Raw genomic sequence first — 18,825 nt, forward strand, 5'->3', positions numbered from 1 at the left:
TGGTCTTACGGGTCTGATGACATCACCTTTCCTCTCGTCCTCGTACACTTTGACTCCGTGATGAGACACGTCAACAGGAAGTGAGGTGTTGGTGGACAGAACGCGGGTTTCTCCTGTCACTTTGTCACGCTCCACTGTGATCTCCACCGAGTACATGGCTGAGGGGTCAAAGGTCACACAGGGTTAGAGAGAGAGACACACACACACACAGAAAGAGACAGACATACAGGTTAAATGTTACACCTAAAGTCACTCTGACCTCTCTCAGTCTCCTGTAATCTCACTCACTGTAGTCTGTCTCAATGTAATCTGTCTCACTGTAGTCTGTCTCACTGTAATCTGTCTCACTGTAATCTCACTCACTGTAGTCTTTCTCAGTGTAATCTGTCTCACTGTAATTTCTCTCACTGCAGTATGTCTCACTGTAATGTGTCTCAATGTAATCTGTCTCAGTGTAATCTGTCTCAGTGTAATCTGTCTCACTGTAATCTGTCTGTGTAATCTGTCTCAGTGTAATCTGCCTCACTATGGTCTCTGTCATTCTAGTCTCTCTCACTGTAATGTGTCTCACTGTAATCTGTCTCAATGTAGTCTGTCTCACTGTAATATGTCTCAGTGTAATCTGTCTCACTGTAATCTGTCTCAGTATAATCTGTCTCACTGTAATCTGTCTCACTGTAATTTCTCTCACTGCAGTATGTCTCAGTGTAATCTGTCTCAATGTAATCTGTCTCACTGTAATCTGTCTCAGTGTAATCGGTCTCAGTGTAATCGGTCTCACTGCGGTCTCTCTCACTGTAATGTGTCTCAGTGTAATCTGTCTCAATGTAATCTGTCTGAGTGTAATCAGTCTCACTGTAATGTGTCTCACTGTAATCTCTCACTGTAATCTGTCTCACTATGGTCTCTCTCACTGTAATCTGTCTCAATGTAATCTGTCTCACTGTAATCTCTCTCACTGTAATCTGTCTCACTATGGTCTCTCTCACTGTAATCTGTCTCAATGTAATCTGTCTCACTGTGGTCTCTCTCACTGTAATCTGTCTCAATGTAATCTGTCTCACTGTGGTCTCTCTCACTGTAATCTGCCTCACTGTAATCATATTACTGTAATCTGAGTCGTGAATTTGACAACTCGGTACTGCAATGTGATAAGTGTCACGTGAATAATCCAATATGACCTGTAATCTGATAACAAAATCCAGTCCGGCAAAGTGTCACCTTGACCTATCTGATCCATCTCGCTGAGGCTGCTGTGACCTTTGACCTCTACAGCTGATCAGAAGACACAGTGAGAGGAAGAGGAGACACAACAACGACACAACAAGAACTGCACCTTTAACTGATCCTGATGACGCCTTCGGGGACAGAGACAGACAGGAAGTTCAACTTTAGTGTCCAACAGGAAACAGGAAACTGCATTTTAAAACTACAAAATAAAATAGAAAACGAAGCAGACTGCTGGTCTTCAACCTGCAGCGCCTCCTCGAGGCGGCAGAGTGCAGTACAGCCACAGTGTGTATGTGTGTGTCACTGTGTGTGCGTGTGTCACTGTGTTGTGTGTCACTGTGTGTGTGTGTGTGTCACTGTGTTGTGTGTCACTGTGTGTGCTCACAGTTGTGTGTGTGGCGGTCTCCATGGTAACCAGCTCCTCCTCCAAGCTGCAGCAAACAGGAAATCGTCTTGAAGTCGTTAATTAAACAGAATTATGAAAAATATTAATAACATTTGTATCAAAATATAAAATATCAGATAATGTCACAGAAGTTATAGCAGAGCGTCCTCTAACCACGAGGTCGGTGGCTCGATTCCCAGTTGAACATCAAGTTAAACTCAGATTATTGGATGTTTAACAACTGGTCTGGGATCAGATCAGGAGACCAGATTCAATCGGATTAGACCAGATTAGACCAGACCTGTTGATGGTGGCCTCCAGGCTCCTGGTCTTGGCCTCGTCCTGCTCCAGCTGCCTCCTGGCGTGGTCCTGCTCCGGTCCAGCAGAGGGCGCTCCATCCAGCAGCCAGCGCTCCCTCAGGGCCTTGGACTGGACAGGAAGTACAATCACTGAACAGGAAGTGCAAAACATCAAACATCAAATACTCAGGTCACTTCCTGGTCTGCCGGTGGTCACTTGACGCACGACCAAACTAAACATGCAGAAGCTGCCGTACTGAACCAGAACCTCCAGACCAGCAGAACCTCCAACACGGACACACCACTGAAAGCAGTCTCAGCAGTTCTGTGGTTCCACATTGAAACGGCTGATCTGAGACCTGCAGCGGTCCTCAGCCCGGTCCAGGGGGACCAGGGGGTTCATGGGGTCCAGGGGATTCAGGGGGTTCAGGGGGTCCAGGGAATCTCCTTTGGTCCATGCTGTAAGTAGATCCCTCTGACTGGATGATTTCAAGACTGGAGGACCAACGTGGACCAACGTGGACCCAAGAGAACCCAAGAGGACCCAGGGGAACCCAGGACGACCCAGGAGGACCCAGGAGGACCCAAGAGGACCCAGGAGGACCCAGGAGGACCCAGGACGACCCAGAAGGACCCAAGAGGACCCAGGAGGACCCAAGAGAACCCAAGAGGACCCAGGACGACCCAGGAGGACCCAAGAGGACCCAGGAGGACCCAGAATGGACCCAGGAGGACCCAGAAGGATCCAGGCCAGAACTGACCTTCAGGTGCTGCAGGGCTCTCCTGTCGTCCTCCAGCTGACGCTTCTTGTTCTCCATCTCCGTCTGCCACTTCCTGTTCTCCTGATGCATGATGGGAAACGGTGTAGGCTTAGGGTCAAAACGCTACAGGAACCACGATAGAACCCGTTCAGTACGCTGCACATATGAGGAACCGGACGTCAACAAAAACAAACAACAACAGTCAACAACATAAACAAACAAACAAAAGTACAAACAATACTTTAATACAACAAGTACCACACTTTAACTGTACTTTATGTTTTACAGTATAAACACAGATAATACATATTATCAAATGTTTACACAAGTGTACTACTACTACTACTACTACTACTACTAAAAAATATTACTTTAGTACTCCCAAAGTACTAATACTGTTACAGTACCCTTAGTACTATATTACTAATGATGCTACAGTACCCTTAATACTACAGTAGTAAAACTTCTACAGTGCTCCCGCTAGTAATGCACTACTACTGATGTACTAATACTACTACTGATACATCTGAAGCTTTGCAACGCAGTAGTTGTTCACACCTCTAACCTCCACGAGAGATTTATCAACATAAAGTACTTGAGTACTTTAAACAAAGTATTAGAAGAAGCTTTGATATCTTAAACCTTCACTTCCTGTTTCTGAAGCTAAAAGATGAACTGACCTCCGTTTAATTTATTCATAACAATAATGTTTTACTCTCATCATTCATGAGTCATAGCCGGAAGATGAAGTTACACAGGACGTGTGTGTGTGTGTGTGTGTGTGTGTGTGTGTGTGTGTGTGGATCAATAAGTGCATTAGAGAAAGAGCTCATGAGGATGGAGCTCCTCTCATCACTGAGTGAAAGACTTAAAGCGTCTTTGAGTATTCAGAAAAGCGCTCAATACAATCTAAATATTATTATTAAATATCTACTGCAGTCAGAGGTTGTACATCAGTTATGTGTGTGTGTGTGTGTGTGTGTGTGTGTGTGTGTGTGTGTGTGTGTGTGTGTATTGGTTTGAGATGGTGTGTTCACTGATAGTATGTAAATTTAACTCACTGTGACGAGATGTTGTCTATCCTGCTGAGCCTCACCGACACTGAGAGAGAGGGGAAAGAGTTCAAAGTGTAACTCTACATGTTCAAAGTGTAACTCTACATGTTCAAAGTGTAACTCTACATGTTCAATGTGCAACTCTACATGTTCAATGTGCAACTCTATTTGTTCATTGTGTAATTCTACATGTTCAATGTGTAACTCTACTTGTTCAATGTGTAACTCTACATGTTCAAAGTGTAACTCTACTTGTTCAATGTGTAACTCTACATGTTCAAAGTGTAACTCTACATGTTCACAGTGTAATTCTACATGTTCAATGTGTAACTCTACATGTTCAATGTGTAACTCTATTTGTTCATTGTGTAATTCTACATGTTCAATGTGTAACTCTACATGTTCAATGTGCAACTCTACATGTTCAAAGTGTAGCTCTACATGTTCAAAGTGTAACTCTACATGTTCAATGTGCAACTCTACATGTTCAAAGTGTAACTCTACATGTTCGAAGTGTAACTCTACATGTTCAATGTGTAACTCTATTTGTTCATTGTGTAATTCTACATGTACAACGTTTAGCTCTACTTGTTTAATGTGTAACTCTGCATGTTCAATATGTAACTCTATTTGTTCATTGTGTAATTCTACATGTTCAATGTGTAACTCTACATGTTCAATATGTAACTCTATTTGTTCATTGTGTAATTCTACATGTTCAATGTGTAACTCTACATGTTCAATATGTAACTATTTGTTCATTGTGTAATTCTACATGTTCAATGTGTAACTCTACATGTTCAATGTGTAACTCTACTTGTTCAATGTGCAATATGTGTCTTGTTCAAACTTGTTCATGGAGACCGGACTGCAGCACAGAGAATCTAAGCAGAAGAGGAAAAACACAACACTAATACTGGGACCACAGGAAACCAGTTCAACTACACCAGAAACCAGTTCAACTACGCTGGAAACCAGTTCAACTACGCTGGAAACCAGTTCAACTACACTAGAAACCAGTTCAACTACGCTGGAAACCAGTTCAACTACGCTGGAAACCAGTTCAACTATGCTGGAAACCAGTTCAACTATGCTGGAAACCAGTTCAACTACGCTGGAAACCAGTTCAACTACACTAGAAACCAGTTCAACTACACTAGAAACCAGTTCAACTACGCTGGAAACCAGTTCAACTACACTAGAAACCAGTTCAACTACGCTGGAAACCAGTTCAACTACACTAGAAACCAGTTCAACTACGCTGGAAACCAGTTCAACTATGCTGGAAACCAGTTCAACTACGCTGGAAACCAGTTCAACTACGCTGGAAACCAGTTCATCTACACTAGAAACCAGTTCAACTACGCTGGAAACCAGTTCAGTGTTGTAGAGGGACTGGTCCCAGTGTCGTAGAGAACAGTTCCAGAGCAGCTGGAGGACTCTATCTCATATCGTCTTATTGATCTCATAGATGTTATTAATCGTGGATTTGTTCCTTTGTGGTAAAACCGGATCAATAAGTAATCAGAGAGGTCTGGTCTGCTTCCACCGAGAAAAGTAGAGCAGAGAGAACATCATTTAACCCTTTCCTCTTCTTCATCATTTAACCCTTTCCTCTTCTTCATCATTTAACCCTTTCCTCTTCTTCATCATTTAACCCTTTCCTCTTCTTCATCATTTAACCCTTTCCTCTTCTTCATCATTTAACCCTTTCCTCTTCTTCATCATTTAACCCTTTCCTCTTCTTCATCATTTAACCCTTTCCTCTTCTTCATCATTTAACCCTTTCCTCTTCTTCATCATTTAACCCTTTCCTCTTCTTCATCATTTAACCCTTTCCTCTTCTTCATCATTTAACCCTTTCCTCTTCCTCCTCATTTAACCCTTTCCTCTTCTTCATCATTTAACCCTTTCCTCTTCTTCATCATTTAACCTTTTCCTCTTCTTCATCATTTAACCTTTTCCTCTTCTTCATCATTTAACCCTTTCCTCTTCTTCATCATTTAACCCTTTCCTCTTCTTCATCATTTAACCCTTTCCTCTTCTTCATTATTTAATCCTTTCCTCTTCTTCATTATTTAATCCTTTCCTCATCATTTAACCATTTCCTCTTCATCATTTAATCCTTTCCTCTTCTTCATCATTTAATCCTTTCCTCTTCCTCATCATTTAACCCTTTCCTCTTCTTCATCCCCTCCTCTTCATCACTCTACTCAGACGGTGTTTCCGGTGATCTCGTGCTGACTTGGCGGGTTGATGCCGCACAATGACGACACGCGAGACCCTGCACGCGTTACACACACACACATTACACACACACACACACACACACACGTTACACGCACAGACAATTAAACAGGAGGAGGAGAAAAGGAAGGAGATAAAGAAGGTGTACTCACTCCATGTTGCGTATCAGAGCTGCAGCTTCATCTGCTGAGAGGAGAGACCCGCCCATGAGGGAGGGGGGGAGGAGGAAGGGAGGGGGAGGAGTCACGTGATGGGGTTTATAATAAACCACCGTTATTATACTAATTCACTCTTATAATAATACACTATTATAATAAAACACTATTACAATAACACATTATTAATAAATCATTGTTCCAACATTAGTTCATTAACACAGTTATAAATGTTTATTCTGGATTAATAAACTCGATTATTAGGTTTCATGATTATGATTCAGAGTTCATAAATTATGGATTCTACGTTTGTAAATTAATTATTTAAATTAAATTAAAATTCTTAAAATCACAGCATAACGCATAATTAACGACAATGTTTCTCTATGGCTAAATCATTGTTGAAGGTTTTTAGATGATAAGCTCTATTTTAAGGTATTTCAACAATTAACTAGAAACATTAAGACCAGATGTTCAGACATCAGCTCTCTGCGACTGATCAATGGTTTGCATGTCTGTCTTATCAACAGAGGGTCAGAGGTTTGAATCCCAGCTCTGCTGATTTTACTATTGAACACCCTGGCGGTCCGGATCCGGCCCGCGGGCCGTATGTTTGACACCCCTGCTCTAATGTAACATGTTAATAAACATGCTGGTATGTTTATTAACACGTTAATAAACATACCAGCATGTTAATTAACATGCTGGTATGTTTATTACCACGTTAATAAACATACCAGCATGTTAATTAACATGCTGGTATGTTTACCACGTTAATAAACATACCAGCATGTTTGTTAACACGTTAATAAACACTCTTCATAAACACGTTGATGTGTTTATAAACGTGTTAAATAATGTAAATAGTTTATTAATAAGTGTTTATTCATACTTTACTGATGTAAATACTTTCCAGTAGTGATGACATCATCAATCATTACAGCTGATCAGATTTCTTCAGATGAGGATTATTAAAAACATCTGGATATGACGTCATATTGATCCTCATGGTATATATGACGTCATATTGATCCTCATGGTATATATGACGTCATATTGATCCTCATGGTATATATGACGTCATATTGATCCTCATGGTATATATGACGTCATATTGATCCTCATGGTATATATGACATCATATTGATCATGAAGGTCAAGGACCTTCATGATCCTATTGATCTTCATGATCAATAGGAAGTAATATTGATCTTCATGATGATAAAGTGATCAGTTGTCAGCAGCAGACGCGGCTCATGTGACAGTTATTATTGTGTTATTAAAGATGCAGAAGCAGACATTTGTTGTAACGTTGAACATTTTAAGTCTTTTCAAAATAAAACACTGCAGACTGTTAAAGGAAAACTTTTATTTTGAAAGTGTTTGAGTACACAGTGACGTGTGTGTGTGTGTGTGTGTGTGTGTGTGTGTGTGTGTGTGTGTGTGTGTGTGTGTGTAAACTAATAATTGACATCTTTAACACTATAATTTTTTAGAGTCTCTGATAAAGAAAAAAATAAAAAGTTAAAGTTGTTATTAAAATAAAACATTTAAATGATGAAGACCATCAAAATGTTGTCATTTAATCAATAAAAGCCAAAATATTACCTATCACTTATAAAAAAGAACATTCTGTGAATTAAACATTTTCTTTTACTTTTTATCTTAAAAGTATTTTTTTTAACTTGTGATCTGCAGATCAATAACCAGAAAAGTTATGATTAGTAAACTCTTCAGTTTATTAGCGATCAATAAAGTAGGAAGAAGCTGCAGCTGGAATGCAGAACAGAATTTAAATAAATAAATAAGTTAAAGATTGAAATGTGTGTTTGAATGTTCAAGGAAGGATTTCATCTGAAGTACAAAACAATTCAAACTGTGAACAGATTCAGCTGGAGGAAAGTACTACAAGTCCCAGAAAGCACTGCGGTAAGACGCATCCAATCACAGAGCTCCACGCGGTTGCCGGGCAGATAAATTCTGACAATCAAATCAATTCACTTTTACATTTTGGATCAATTCAGCAGATGCAGAGTGTAATGAATACGACGTAACCGCTGAGGCTCATGGGAGATGTAGTATTTAGAGCATCACACAGAACAGGATAGAAACTGTAAACTGATCTGAGATCTGTTGAAAGGCAACGTGGGGGCTATTCATGACCAGATTAAACTCTATTCATGACCAGATTAAACTCTATTCATGACCAGATTAAACTCTATTCATGACCAGATTAAACTCTATTCATGACCAGATTAAACTCTATTCATGACCAGATTAAACTCTATTCATGACCAGATTAAACTCTATTCATGACCAGATTAAACTCTATTCATGACCAGATTAAACTCTATTCATGACCAGATTAAACTCTATTCATGACCAGATTAAACTCCATTCATGACCAGATTAAACTCCATTCATGACCAGATTAAACTCCATTCATGACCAGATTAAACTCTATTCATGACCAGATTAAACTCTACCCATCACGAGATTAAACTCTACCCATCACGAGATTAAACTCTATTTATGATGAGATTAAACTCCATTCATGACCAGATTAAACTCCATTCATGACCAGATTAAACTCCATTCATGACCAGATTAAACTCCATTCATGACCAGATTAAACTCCATTCATGACCAGATTAAACTCCATTCATGACCAGATTAAACTCTATTCATGACCAGATTAAACTCTATTCATGACCAGATTAAACTCTATTCATGATGAGATTAAACTATTCACGATGAGATTAAATTTTGGAGACAAACCTGATGCAGATGAGTACAAAGTTCTGAGAATCAAGAGATAAATATAATTAGAACATTTGATAACGATCAAGGTATTGATCTGTTACCAAATGAAACTTGAAGCTGAACGCTAGGCTAACGGCTAATGCTTTACTGTTTACTGTGCTTCATCAATAACGATCTGTACTTTAAATAAATGTTTTGCTCCCAGAAGTCACTTTATACAATATGTGACTAAACTCATGAAGTGAAATCGAATCACAGGAAGACGTTGCTGTTAAAAAGAGCCTCATGCTAGTTAGCAGCGACCTGAAGGCACTTATCCAGCAGAGGGGGAGTGACAGGAAGTGATGTCACAGATGCGCAGGAAATGTAAAGGACCAAAATCGTGACTTCCTGTTTCATCGCCCTCTTGACTAAGAACAAGTACCTGAGCAGTCACATGACTCGCGCGAAGGGGGAGGAGTTTCAGGTTCAGTTGACAGATCAACTCCACCTTTCATTGGTCTGTCAGGACGTAACTATGACAACAAAGTACCCTCTCCACCGCTCAGAACTCCACCTTGCAGGCGGGGAAGGTCTCCTCCTGCATGGCCACGGTGCTGTTGCTGCCCAGCACCGTGATGGACAGCTCCCTCTGCCGGTCGTGGGTCTCCTGGTACCACTCGTGCATCGCCAGCGAATCAAACGTCGGGATCAGAGTCACCTGAGGAAAGGTCAGGGAAACGGACCAATCAGAGGACAGAGCACAAAGAATGAGAAGCAAACAAACGAGTTTTCGCGAACCTGGACCTCCGGCCAGCCGCCCTTCCCCTCCAGCAGGGCGTCCAGGAGGCTCCTCATGGAGTCCGCCTTCACCGGGTCGTCTCCGCTGATGACGTAATACGAGGAGCGGAGGCCTCTGAACAGGTCCGGGTCCACGGTGGACGAGGCACAGCCGGACGGTAGGTAGGCCAGGTCCACGTAGACCACAGAACCGGAGGAACCTGCAGCTTTGGGAGCTGGTGGGAAGTCAGAAAAAGGAGATGAAAACTGTTTAAACCTGAATGATTTTTGTGTATTAGAATGCAGGAAAAGGTCGTGGAACAAAGATCTGGATCCAATTCAGAAGACTTTGTTGGGCCTACGAACAGAACTCACAGGCCTTAACGGAGGCCTTCAGTTTTATACTATGTCTAGGAAATACTCAAATGTGACTAAACAGTAACTTGGTTTTACTTAAGGTATCATCATTTAATCTGAAGCGGTCTGTAGAAACGTGTTTCTCTGTGTCTGTGTTGTATTTAACGTTTCACAGACTAGAAATGTGTCACAAACCAACAGAACCAACAGAACCAGACGACACTTCATGACGGGCCGCCTACCTGAGGAAGACGGTTTCGCGGGACCAATCCTAGAGCCTCCAAGTGAGCTCCTGGACGATGGCTTTGTGTCGAGGCTGGCCATGATCTTCAGGGATCCCGTCGGGGCCTTGCCGGTCTGGGCTGTGGTGCTTCCAGCCCTCTGCGTCTTGCCGGTTGCTTTCTTGGTTTTGGCAGCTGAACTCTTCAGGTTCTTGCCGGCCTCTGCGTCGGCCATGCAGGCTCCAGGCGGGGGCGGTAACGGTGGCAAGTCCTTGAGCGGGGCAGGCGGGGGGTCATGCCGTCCCCCATGGGAAGACTGAGAACTGGGGGAATCTGGTGGATGACTGGGTGGGAAAAGGCTACAGGAGTCATCATCATAGTCCATCTCCGCCGCGATGGATGGACATTCCTCTGCACCAGGGGGGGCGTCGGACTCCGGGCCAGTCTGGACGGACTCGCTGGCTGACGTGGGCGGAGCTTCCTGGCTGCCGACTGAAGGGCGGTCGCTGCTGCTTTGATCCTGCGAGTGGTTGTTGTTGTCGCAGACGTCAGGACTCACATGCTGATGGTTGTCTGGAGTCTTGGGGTGCTGGAACTCACAGGGCGACACTAAGCAGAGGTCTACATCATGCGGGACGTCCGAGATGAGGTCCGACATCCCGTGGATGCGATCCGCTGATCCGCTGAGCCCATTTTGGTTCGATCCCGGAAGTAAGGACACTCCTGTGACGGTGTCAGACTCTCTGACATGTCCGATAGAGTAGACTTGATCTCCCACGGGGCCTCTGGGCTCTAAAGACACCGACAGGGATTTATCAACATCTGTCGAGGGAGGAGAGTCCACCTCCGCCGGCACGGAGGTCATGGAGGCGGAGGAGTCCGGCATCGACTCTTTAAAAGGACTAAGTGTCAAAAGACCCGACTGCTTATTCTGAGAGGACGGGGAGTTTTCCAGGTCGGACATCTTGCTGTCCTCAAAGCCCAGACTGGATCCTCTCCTCCCGAAGACGCCATCGTCACCAAAACCCAGACCGTCCTCTCCAGAGGGCCGATGGGAAGCTGTGCGTCCCGAGTTCTGATTGGAGACCTGGTTTGTCTCCATACAACAAAAAGTCTCTGGACTCTGGAGTACTGCCGAGGTCTGGTTCCTATTGGTCTCTGCTCCATCAGAAGTCGAGGCCTTGGAGTCGTTCCCATTGTTGTCCTCCAAACGAAGACTTTCAAAGTCCGCCCTCATGTCCTCAGGTAAGGACACCTTGGAGCAAGCCGTCTCCTTCTGGTTCTCCTGCTCCTTTGAACCGGGGCTACCTCTGGTCCCTAAAGACGTCGGGTCTTTTTTTGGAAGACAGTTATTCTTTCCAGAAGTTTTCTTTCCTTCTGTACTCGTTGCTTTCTTCACTTCCCTCACAGCTGGTCTGCTTTTTACCTCTTTCTGTCTGTCTTTCTTTGGTTCAGGTTTGATTTCTTTCTTTGCTTTTGTACTTACAGCTTCTTTCTTTTTCTCTCCACTGTCTTCTTTCTTGACAACAGCTGCCGTGACCTTCTCTTCCTTCTTTTTCACTTCCCTTTTCTCTTCTTTTGACACATCTTTCTTTGGAAAAAGCTTTTCAGTCGGTTTCGGTGGCTTTGATTTCGTATCTGGATCCTTTAGTTTGGGCTTTTCTTCTCCGTCTTTCTTTTCTTTAGGTGTGGCGTCACCTGCTGCCTTTGGCATCGTTTTCACCTCCGTTTTTTTAACATCCACTCGTGCGAGCTTGTCCTTTTGCAAGGTACTACTGGGTCTGAAGTCCTTCGACAAGGACTTAAGGCTCTCCCGACTCTCTGCTCGTTTCGGTTGCTTCTCTGGTCTGGGTGTTCCCACGTCCTTTATACGCACGACCGGATGTTTGAGAAAATCCAGATGTTTGAGTTTTTCAAGTCCGTCCAGAATCTTGTTCTGCGGCGTGCACCCAGGGAACAGGACCCGGATGATCCTCTCCTGGGGACTGGACGGATGCCAGACCAGCAAAGCACAGATGGAAACAAGGCACGGTAGAGGGAGATCTGAGCCCTTAACAATGGATCCGTTATTTGGCCAAGTGTGCATTAAAGCTTCAAGGGTTTTGCTGCCAGTGACTGGATTCAGTGGGTACAGCTCCAGACGGCCCACTCCCATCTTTTGAAACAAGATCATTGGTTCTATTCTGGGTCCGTTAGACCGGCTGAGGGGTTCAGGTTTGATGGAAAGTCTTTGTAAACTCTGCAGCGTGAGTGCCGCCTGGTCACAGCTCCGCAGCTCACTGGGATCTCCCTGCGTGGACTTCAACCGGAGAGGCACATTGAGGAAGACCACCCCGATCTCAGGGGAGATGAGGTTCTTCATCCAGTCCTCCTCAGGCTGAGACCCGGCAGCCTCTTCTTCCTGCTCCGCCACTTTCCTCAGCAGCAGACTGTTGAGCCCGGGGAGGTTATCCACGCCGACGTGAGTCAGGAGCACCGAGTCGATCCTGTCCAGGTGCCGGACCAGTTTCCAGAAGCAGGAGCGGGAATCCGAGCCACCGTTCACCAGGACGTTAAAACCGTTAACGGCAAAGAAGGCGGAGTCGCCCCGCCCCCCAGGGAAGATGTAGCAGCACGGCCGAGAGAGCTTCAGGAACCCCACGGTGCTGGGGGGTTCCAGGAGCTCAAAGAAGGACTCGGGCTCCAGAGACTCGGACAGATACTCCGTGAACTCCTGCAGACCCTCCATCTCTGGCAGGACGGGGGGCGGGTTGATCTGGATGTGGATGTAGTCCTGCAGCTGGTGCTGCTCCAACACGCTCTTCCAAAGACCAACATCTGGGCAGCTGAGGGTGAGGCGGGCCTTCTTCTGGGGGTCTGCAGAGTGCAACAGCTGGCCCACCTACCAGAGACTCACACAATCAGGACCACGACCACCACACACAAAAGTAACACACGCGCACACACACACACACACACACACACACACACACACACACACACACACACACACACACACACACACACACACACACACACACACACACAGACACACACACACACACACACACCTCGTCTTCCTCAAAGATGTGGAGGAGGTCTCTGAGGGAGAAGCAGCCTCTCTGGAAGACGATCTCTCCGGACTCTTCCACACACTGACCGGCCAGAACCAGAAGTTTGTGTGGAGACGGATCACAGATGAGCCGCCGCACCTGGAAGCAGGGAAACAAAGTGTTATAATAATGACTGTAGTTCATCTTAGATCATCAGGATAACATCTTTACTGAACACCAACGCCTCATAAAGATGCCATTGATTCTTCTCTGGCCCGGGGTGACGCGACACAGCAGTGATGATCTGATCCACATGATGAACCAGAGTGACTTTTACTCACCTCTGAGCAGACGAAGTCGTGAGCGGGATTCACAACAACCCGAGTGTCCAGGACGTCCCCGCGGTGCTGCAGCGTCCTCTGTCCTGCAGGACAAACACGCATTAGATCACAGAGACGACTGTTAGCGGACCTTAACACTAGAAAACACAAGGATGCATAAAGCTCAGTCATTGTGTGATTCGTGAGGGTTTCAGACGTGGTGGATGTTCTCATGTCAGGACCCCAATCTAATCACCACGAGGAGCTCCTCCACAATGTGGGCCTCAGATTACAGACCGGGTCCGATTAACAGAGACCACATCGTCCCTGTTTAGATGGAGCAGATCGTGTGCGTGTGTGTGTGTGTGTGTGTGTGTGTGTGTGTGTGTGTGTCTGCAGGCTGTTCAGCAGAATCTCAGCTGACCGTATTTATGAGTTCACACTTAAATAACTTCCTGTCTCTGTCTGTGACAGACGATGTCATCCTTCCTGTCACGTGGTGTAGTGACCTTTGACCTTCAGAGCTCAGTACAGTTTCTGCTCCAGTTTGTGTGAAAACAGCTAAACCCTTTCATCTGTCCATTCAAAGACAAACTGTATGAAATAAAGAGAAGATAATACACGTAAAGAAAGAGGTGGTGTGTCTGAAGACTAGGAAGAGACCTGCTGACACACAACACTAACTACACAACACTAACCAACTAGCAGGTGTACTTCCTGTTGTCTCACCTGGGACGTCCTCTGACAGGAAGGCCGAGTGTCTCGACACAAAGAGTTTCAGCTGCTGGTCCAGAACAGAGACGTCCAGGTTTACAGGCCAGCAGCGCACACCTGAAGTACACACAGGAAGGTCATCAGTACACACAGGAAGGTCATCGGTACACACACCTGAAGTACACACAGAAAGGTCATCAGTACATACACCTGAAGTACACACAGGATGGGTCATAGTACACACACCTGAAGTCTAAATGGCTGGTGTGATCAGCTGATCATCAATAGCTGTAGTAGGTCTTGTGGTCATTGATCAGGTCCTGTGGTCATTGATCAGGTCTTATGGTAATTGATCAGGTCTCAGCTGTCAGAGGCTGATCGATTGTTTGTTTCTTCAGTTGAACTGGGTCAGTCTGATGGTTCTCCAGACAAACTAATCTCTGATCACCAGGACATTGGGGATTTATTGATTACCCATCAGTGATCTGGTTCGCGGGTCAAACTGCTGAGTGAAGAAACTTTAACACGAGACCGTCAAGCTGCACAAGCTAACGACTTCCGGTAAAAAGGGATTTTCTAAATAAAAGCCTACTCAGAAGTGAACTATAATGCAATTAGTTAAATATCCATCACGTGATTAAGATTATTTATACCATGTGAAAATATAAATTGTATTCCAAATAAATACAATAAACGTGTTTCTGTAAAGTCTCAAACACACACAGACAGACAGACAGACAGACAGACAGACAGACAGACAGACAGACAGACAGACAGACAGACAGACACACACACACACGTACACACACACACACACACACACACACACACACACACACACACACACACCTCCAACTAACCGGAAGCTGCACACACTAATTGGAAGCTACACGCACGGTAAATTGAAGGTGTTTACCGTGAAAACGTTTGTTTTAACACGGTTAGACCGGGTCTTTTATTGTGAAGGGTCTCGCTAACTTCCGTCCCTAAGTTCTCGTTACCGTCTGCGGTACCGGGTAACTTTACCCACCGTAGTCAATCTGCCGCAGCAGCCGCTCCAGCAGCCCGGCGGGCCGCAGCGAGCCCACCACAACCAGCACCGAGTAGTCCGCCGCTGCCGTGATAGAAGAACCGGGAGAAGAACCGGGACCACCGCCCCGCTGCGCTACTGCTGCCGCCATTACGGTTTGGACAGTCCACTAATGACGTCACCGGAACATAAGCCCCACCCCGCTAAAACGAGAGGAGGGAAACTATTTTAATTGGCGTACACAGCGGCCAATCAGAGCTGCGGGAGGATGCGTTCACGTGCTGCTGAGGAGAAATATAACTTTATAACCACCAGATTGGAAATGGTTTTACACCTTAAGTCAAATCTAGATTTAACAATATGTATTATTTTGACAAATGTCCACGTTGTTCTGTGAGCCTGATTATTTTACACAATTAATTTGTATTTATTTCCATAATATACTGTTGGTATTTTCTACAGCTGGCTCAGCACGTGAAGGCAACGCGCAGCGTCATCTGCGTCAGCGTGCTCCAACATGGCGGCCGCGCTGCCCGGGAGATGTGGCTTCTTCCTGGAGAAGAAAAAACGCTTCTGCAAAATGATCGTCGCGAGAGGAAAAGTGTTCTGTGGAGAGCACGCGACCATGGTGAGTTCATGGGACCCGTGGTGAGTTCAGGGACCCGTGGTGGGTTCAGGGACCCGTGGTGAGTTCAGGGATCTGTGGTGGGTTCAGGGACCCGTGGGGAGTTCAGGGACACAGCTTCACTACACAACGATCAGAAAGTCTGAAGTTTAAACTTTATTAGTTCAACAATTTAGAGACAAAAATTGGGTTTAAGAGTAAAACAACTTATTTCAGGCAGCTCGGAGAAAAAGATGATGATAATAATAATTAAACACAAATCATGATTTATGAGTTTGCAATAAATAACTAATTATTTAAGAGTTAAATGGTTCCAATGTTTAGATTATGAAGTTAATAAATCATTTAGATTTGAATAATTATCCTGAAAGTCTGATTAATAATCAATAAGCTGACATAACCTTACCGTACTACCACTACTGCAATACTTCATGTACTTCAGTGGGGTGTCATCACCGTTTCTTAACTTCCTGTTTCCTGTTTTAGGAAGAAGAAAGCAGCAACAGGATCCCGTGTCCTCTGGACCCCAAACAGTGAGTGACTTCCTGTTTGTGTGACTCTTCACTGAGTGACTTCCTGTTTGTATGACTCTTCACTGAGTGACTTCCTGTTTGTGTGACTCTTCACTGAGTGACTTCCTGTTTGTATGACTCTTCACTGAGTGACTTCCTGTTTGTGTGACTCTTCACTGAGTGACTTCCTGTTTGTGTGACTTCAGCACTGTAAGTGAAGACAAACTGAAGCAGCACCTGAAGAAATGTAACGCCAGAGAGAAAACAAAGCCTGTGAGTTATTGTTATGATGAATAATGTTATCATGAATGTTATGAATATGATTATTAATGTGTATATACATATATGAACCATTCTGCAGGTTTATTATGTGGAGAACATAAACTCTGGATCCACTGACGGAGAGATGCTCCAACAGGTAACATCTCGCACAACAACAACAACAATAACACTAATAATAATAACTATAACAATAAGCTGCTGTGGTTCAGGTGAGTCTATCTGAGCGGAGTCGGGCCGAGTTACATTCTCTGTTGGACAAACTGAGGGCCGCTGTCGCAGGTGAGTTCATCCAGGATCCATTTACCTGAGTGATGACATCATCATCATCAAGTTGTTGTTGTTGTAGGGTTGCAGTGGGACGTGGACGACAGCGTTCTGTCTCACCCCGTCCTCCAGGAGGAACTCAACAACCCAAAGAACGGAGACTCCGCCCACAAACACCTGAAGCAGCAGGTGCTCAAAAGAACCTCTGATCCACCAGAGTCCAGGTGTTCATACACCGGAGGAGGCGGAGCCTTGTTGTGGTCTTACCTGTCAGTGTCAGTCCTCTCTTTTAGGTCACCTGGAGGCACTGGGGCTGCTGGGAAGGGGGCGGTGCTTCGTGGAGTTCGGAGCCGGTCGCGGGAAACTATCCCACTGGATCCACGAGGCCCTGAAGACCGGAGACCAGATAAAGACCTGCGAGGACCTGAAGACCTGCGAGGACCTGAAGACCTGCGAGGACCTGAAGACCTGCGAGGACCTGCAGCTGCTGCTGGTGGAACGCTGCAGCACCCGTTTCAAGGCAAGAAGTGCTCATTAATCCAGACCAGCAGAGGGCGCCAGAATCCCCTTTCATGTGTTATGAAGTCAAACTGGTCTGATCTGTTGTGTTCTGGTCCAGGTGGATGGAAAGCATCAGGACCCTGGAGTCCAGTTTGAGAGGCTGCAGGTCGACATTCAGCATCTGGACTTAAGTAAGAGACCAGCACCTGCAGCCTGGTGGTCTGTGGAGTCCTGGTTCTGGTCCTGACTCTGGTGTCTCCAGGTAAAGTCCAGCTGCTCCGGCAGAAGAAGCTTCCTCTGGTCGGCGTTGGGAAACACCTGTGTGGAGCAGCGACAGGTGAGCGCGGTGCTGCCCTCTGATTGGCTGTCAGCGTGTCTCTCTGTGATCTCAGGTTGCTGAGGCCACGCCCTATTTCTAGGCAGCCAATCGGATCTCTGATTGGCTGCTGGGAAAGAGGGCGTGGCCTTAGCGGGTCTCTCTCTGGTCTCAGATCTGGCTCTACGCTGTCTGCTGGGATCACCAGGATTCCTGGAGGAGGGGGAACCTCCACCAAAACGGCTCAAAACCCCAGAACCAGACTCTGGTCCGGTTCTGGGCCCAGTTCTGGGCCTGGCCGTGGCGCTGTGCTGTCACCACCGCTGTGAGTGGCGGCACTACGTCGGGCGGCGGTTCTTCCTGCAGAACGGACTCGGGGCGACAGAGTTCTCAGCGTTCTGCCGGATGTCCAGCTGGGCCACGTGTGGACTCCGACCGGCAAATCGCGGGCCTGCGTCTCAGGACGGGACCAATCAGAGGAAAGACGACGAAGAGCACGAACCGGTGGAGGAGGCGGACGCTGTGATCGGGTAAATATGTGACCTCTGATGACCTCTGACCTCCAGAAGGTTAACCAGAGGTCTCTTCTGGTTTGTGGATCTGTTTCCAGGAGTTTCTCTTCTTCCTCCTCCTCATCCTCCTCAGGTTCCTGCAGGAAGAGCGTGAGGAGGCGGGCCGTCTCTGTAAACGTTTGATTGACAGCGGCAGACTTCACTTCCTGGAGACGAACGGCTTCAGCAGCAAACTGACTCGTTACGTCAGCAGTCAGGTGACTCTGGAGAACGTGCTGCTGACCGCCGTGCCTTCTGGGTAATGAAGGTCACAGGAACGTGCTGCTGACCGCCGTGCCTTCTGGGTAATGAAGGTCACGGGGAGACGGGGGACGGACTACTATCTACAGACTGATACAGAAATATAAGTATTTTTATTTTGGATTAAAATGAAACTGGCGATGTTTGATTTGTGTATTAAATGTTTTCTACTGAAGTCAACCTGT

General features: G+C 45.6%; 3 protein-coding genes across 8 annotated transcripts in view; 1 reads left to right on the forward strand and 2 right to left on the reverse strand.

Moving 5' to 3' along the window:
* Positions 1–6,195, reverse strand: part of palm1a (paralemmin 1a) — a 7,382-nt gene extending 1,187 nt beyond the window's left edge. The window contains exons 1-7 of one of the 5 annotated variants that reach the window (XM_068592808.1): positions 6,130–6,195; positions 3,737–3,776; positions 2,676–2,831; positions 1,917–2,044; positions 1,616–1,661; positions 1,337–1,358; positions 27–158 (exon numbers count right to left, since the gene is read on the reverse strand). In XM_068592808.1, coding sequence (XP_068448909.1) covers positions 27–158; positions 1,337–1,358; positions 1,616–1,661; positions 1,917–2,044; positions 2,676–2,765 — 418 coding nt within the window. In that variant the 5' untranslated portion in view covers positions 2,766–2,831; positions 3,737–3,776; positions 6,130–6,195. Of the gene's footprint in view, positions 1–26; positions 159–1,336; positions 1,359–1,615; positions 1,683–1,916; positions 2,045–2,675; positions 2,832–3,736; positions 3,777–6,129 lie in introns of all 5 variants that reach the window. The other 4 variants (XM_068592807.1, XM_068592806.1, XM_068592805.1 and 1 more) reach the window with 4 other exon arrangements.
* A 1,295-nt stretch (positions 6,196–7,490) lies between these two features.
* map1sa (microtubule-associated protein 1Sa) lies at positions 7,491–15,498 on the reverse strand. Its single transcript, XM_068592802.1, has 7 exons — positions 15,329–15,498; positions 14,314–14,415; positions 13,606–13,688; positions 13,283–13,423; positions 10,254–13,113; positions 9,676–9,890; positions 7,491–9,595 (listed from the first exon to the last, which is right to left on the reverse strand). The coding sequence occupies exons 1-7, from the start codon at positions 15,477–15,479 to the stop codon at positions 9,440–9,442; spliced, it is 3,708 nt and encodes a 1,235-aa protein (XP_068448903.1). The 5' UTR covers positions 15,480–15,498; the 3' UTR covers positions 7,491–9,439.
* trmt13 (tRNA methyltransferase 13 homolog) lies at positions 15,285–18,815 on the forward strand. Of its 2 annotated transcripts, XM_068592804.1 has the most exons (12): positions 15,285–15,483; positions 15,791–15,956; positions 16,440–16,486; positions 16,672–16,738; positions 16,827–16,883; positions 16,957–17,026; positions 17,094–17,200; positions 17,292–17,531; positions 17,631–17,703; positions 17,775–17,849; positions 18,004–18,358; positions 18,474–18,815. In XM_068592804.1, exons 2-12 carry the CDS (start codon positions 15,846–15,848, stop codon positions 18,640–18,642), a joined length of 1,371 nt encoding a protein of 456 aa, XP_068448905.1. In that variant the 5' UTR covers positions 15,285–15,483; positions 15,791–15,845; the 3' UTR covers positions 18,643–18,815. The 2 variants fall into 2 exon arrangements, with proteins under 2 accessions (XP_068448905.1, XP_068448904.1); XM_068592803.1 differs by having other exon boundaries at positions 15,285–15,956.
* The last annotated feature ends 10 nt before the right edge of the window (positions 18,816–18,825 follow it).

Source organism: Clinocottus analis, unplaced genomic scaffold (assembly GCF_023055335.1).
Source record: "Clinocottus analis isolate CAN_PGR_092001 unplaced genomic scaffold, fCliAna1.0.p SCAF_28, whole genome shotgun sequence".
Classification (NCBI taxonomy): domain Eukaryota; kingdom Metazoa; phylum Chordata; class Actinopteri; order Perciformes; family Cottidae; genus Clinocottus; species Clinocottus analis.

Coding starts and splice junctions, on each gene's coding strand:
- map1sa (XM_068592802.1), bottom strand. CDS start 15,479: ATGGCGGCAGCAGTAGCGCAGCGGGGCGGTGGTCCCGGTTCTTCTCCC. Junction 9,891..10,253: donor CGCGAAACCGTCTTCCTCAG/GTAGGCGGCCCG, acceptor ACTTCCCACCAG/CTCCCAAAGCTGCAGGTTCC. Junction 9,596..9,675: donor GCGGCTGGCCGGAGGTCCAG/GTTCGCGAAAAC, acceptor ACCTTTCCTCAG/GTGACTCTGATCCCGACGTT.
- trmt13 (XM_068592803.1), top strand. CDS start 15,846: ATGGCGGCCGCGCTGCCCGGGAGATGTGGCTTCTTCCTGGAGAAGAAA. Junction 16,487..16,671: donor TGTCCTCTGGACCCCAAACA/GTGAGTGACTTC, acceptor GTGTGACTTCAG/CACTGTAAGTGAAGACAAAC. Junction 17,201..17,291: donor ACAAACACCTGAAGCAGCAG/GTGCTCAAAAGA, acceptor TGTCAGTGTCAG/TCCTCTCTTTTAGGTCACCT.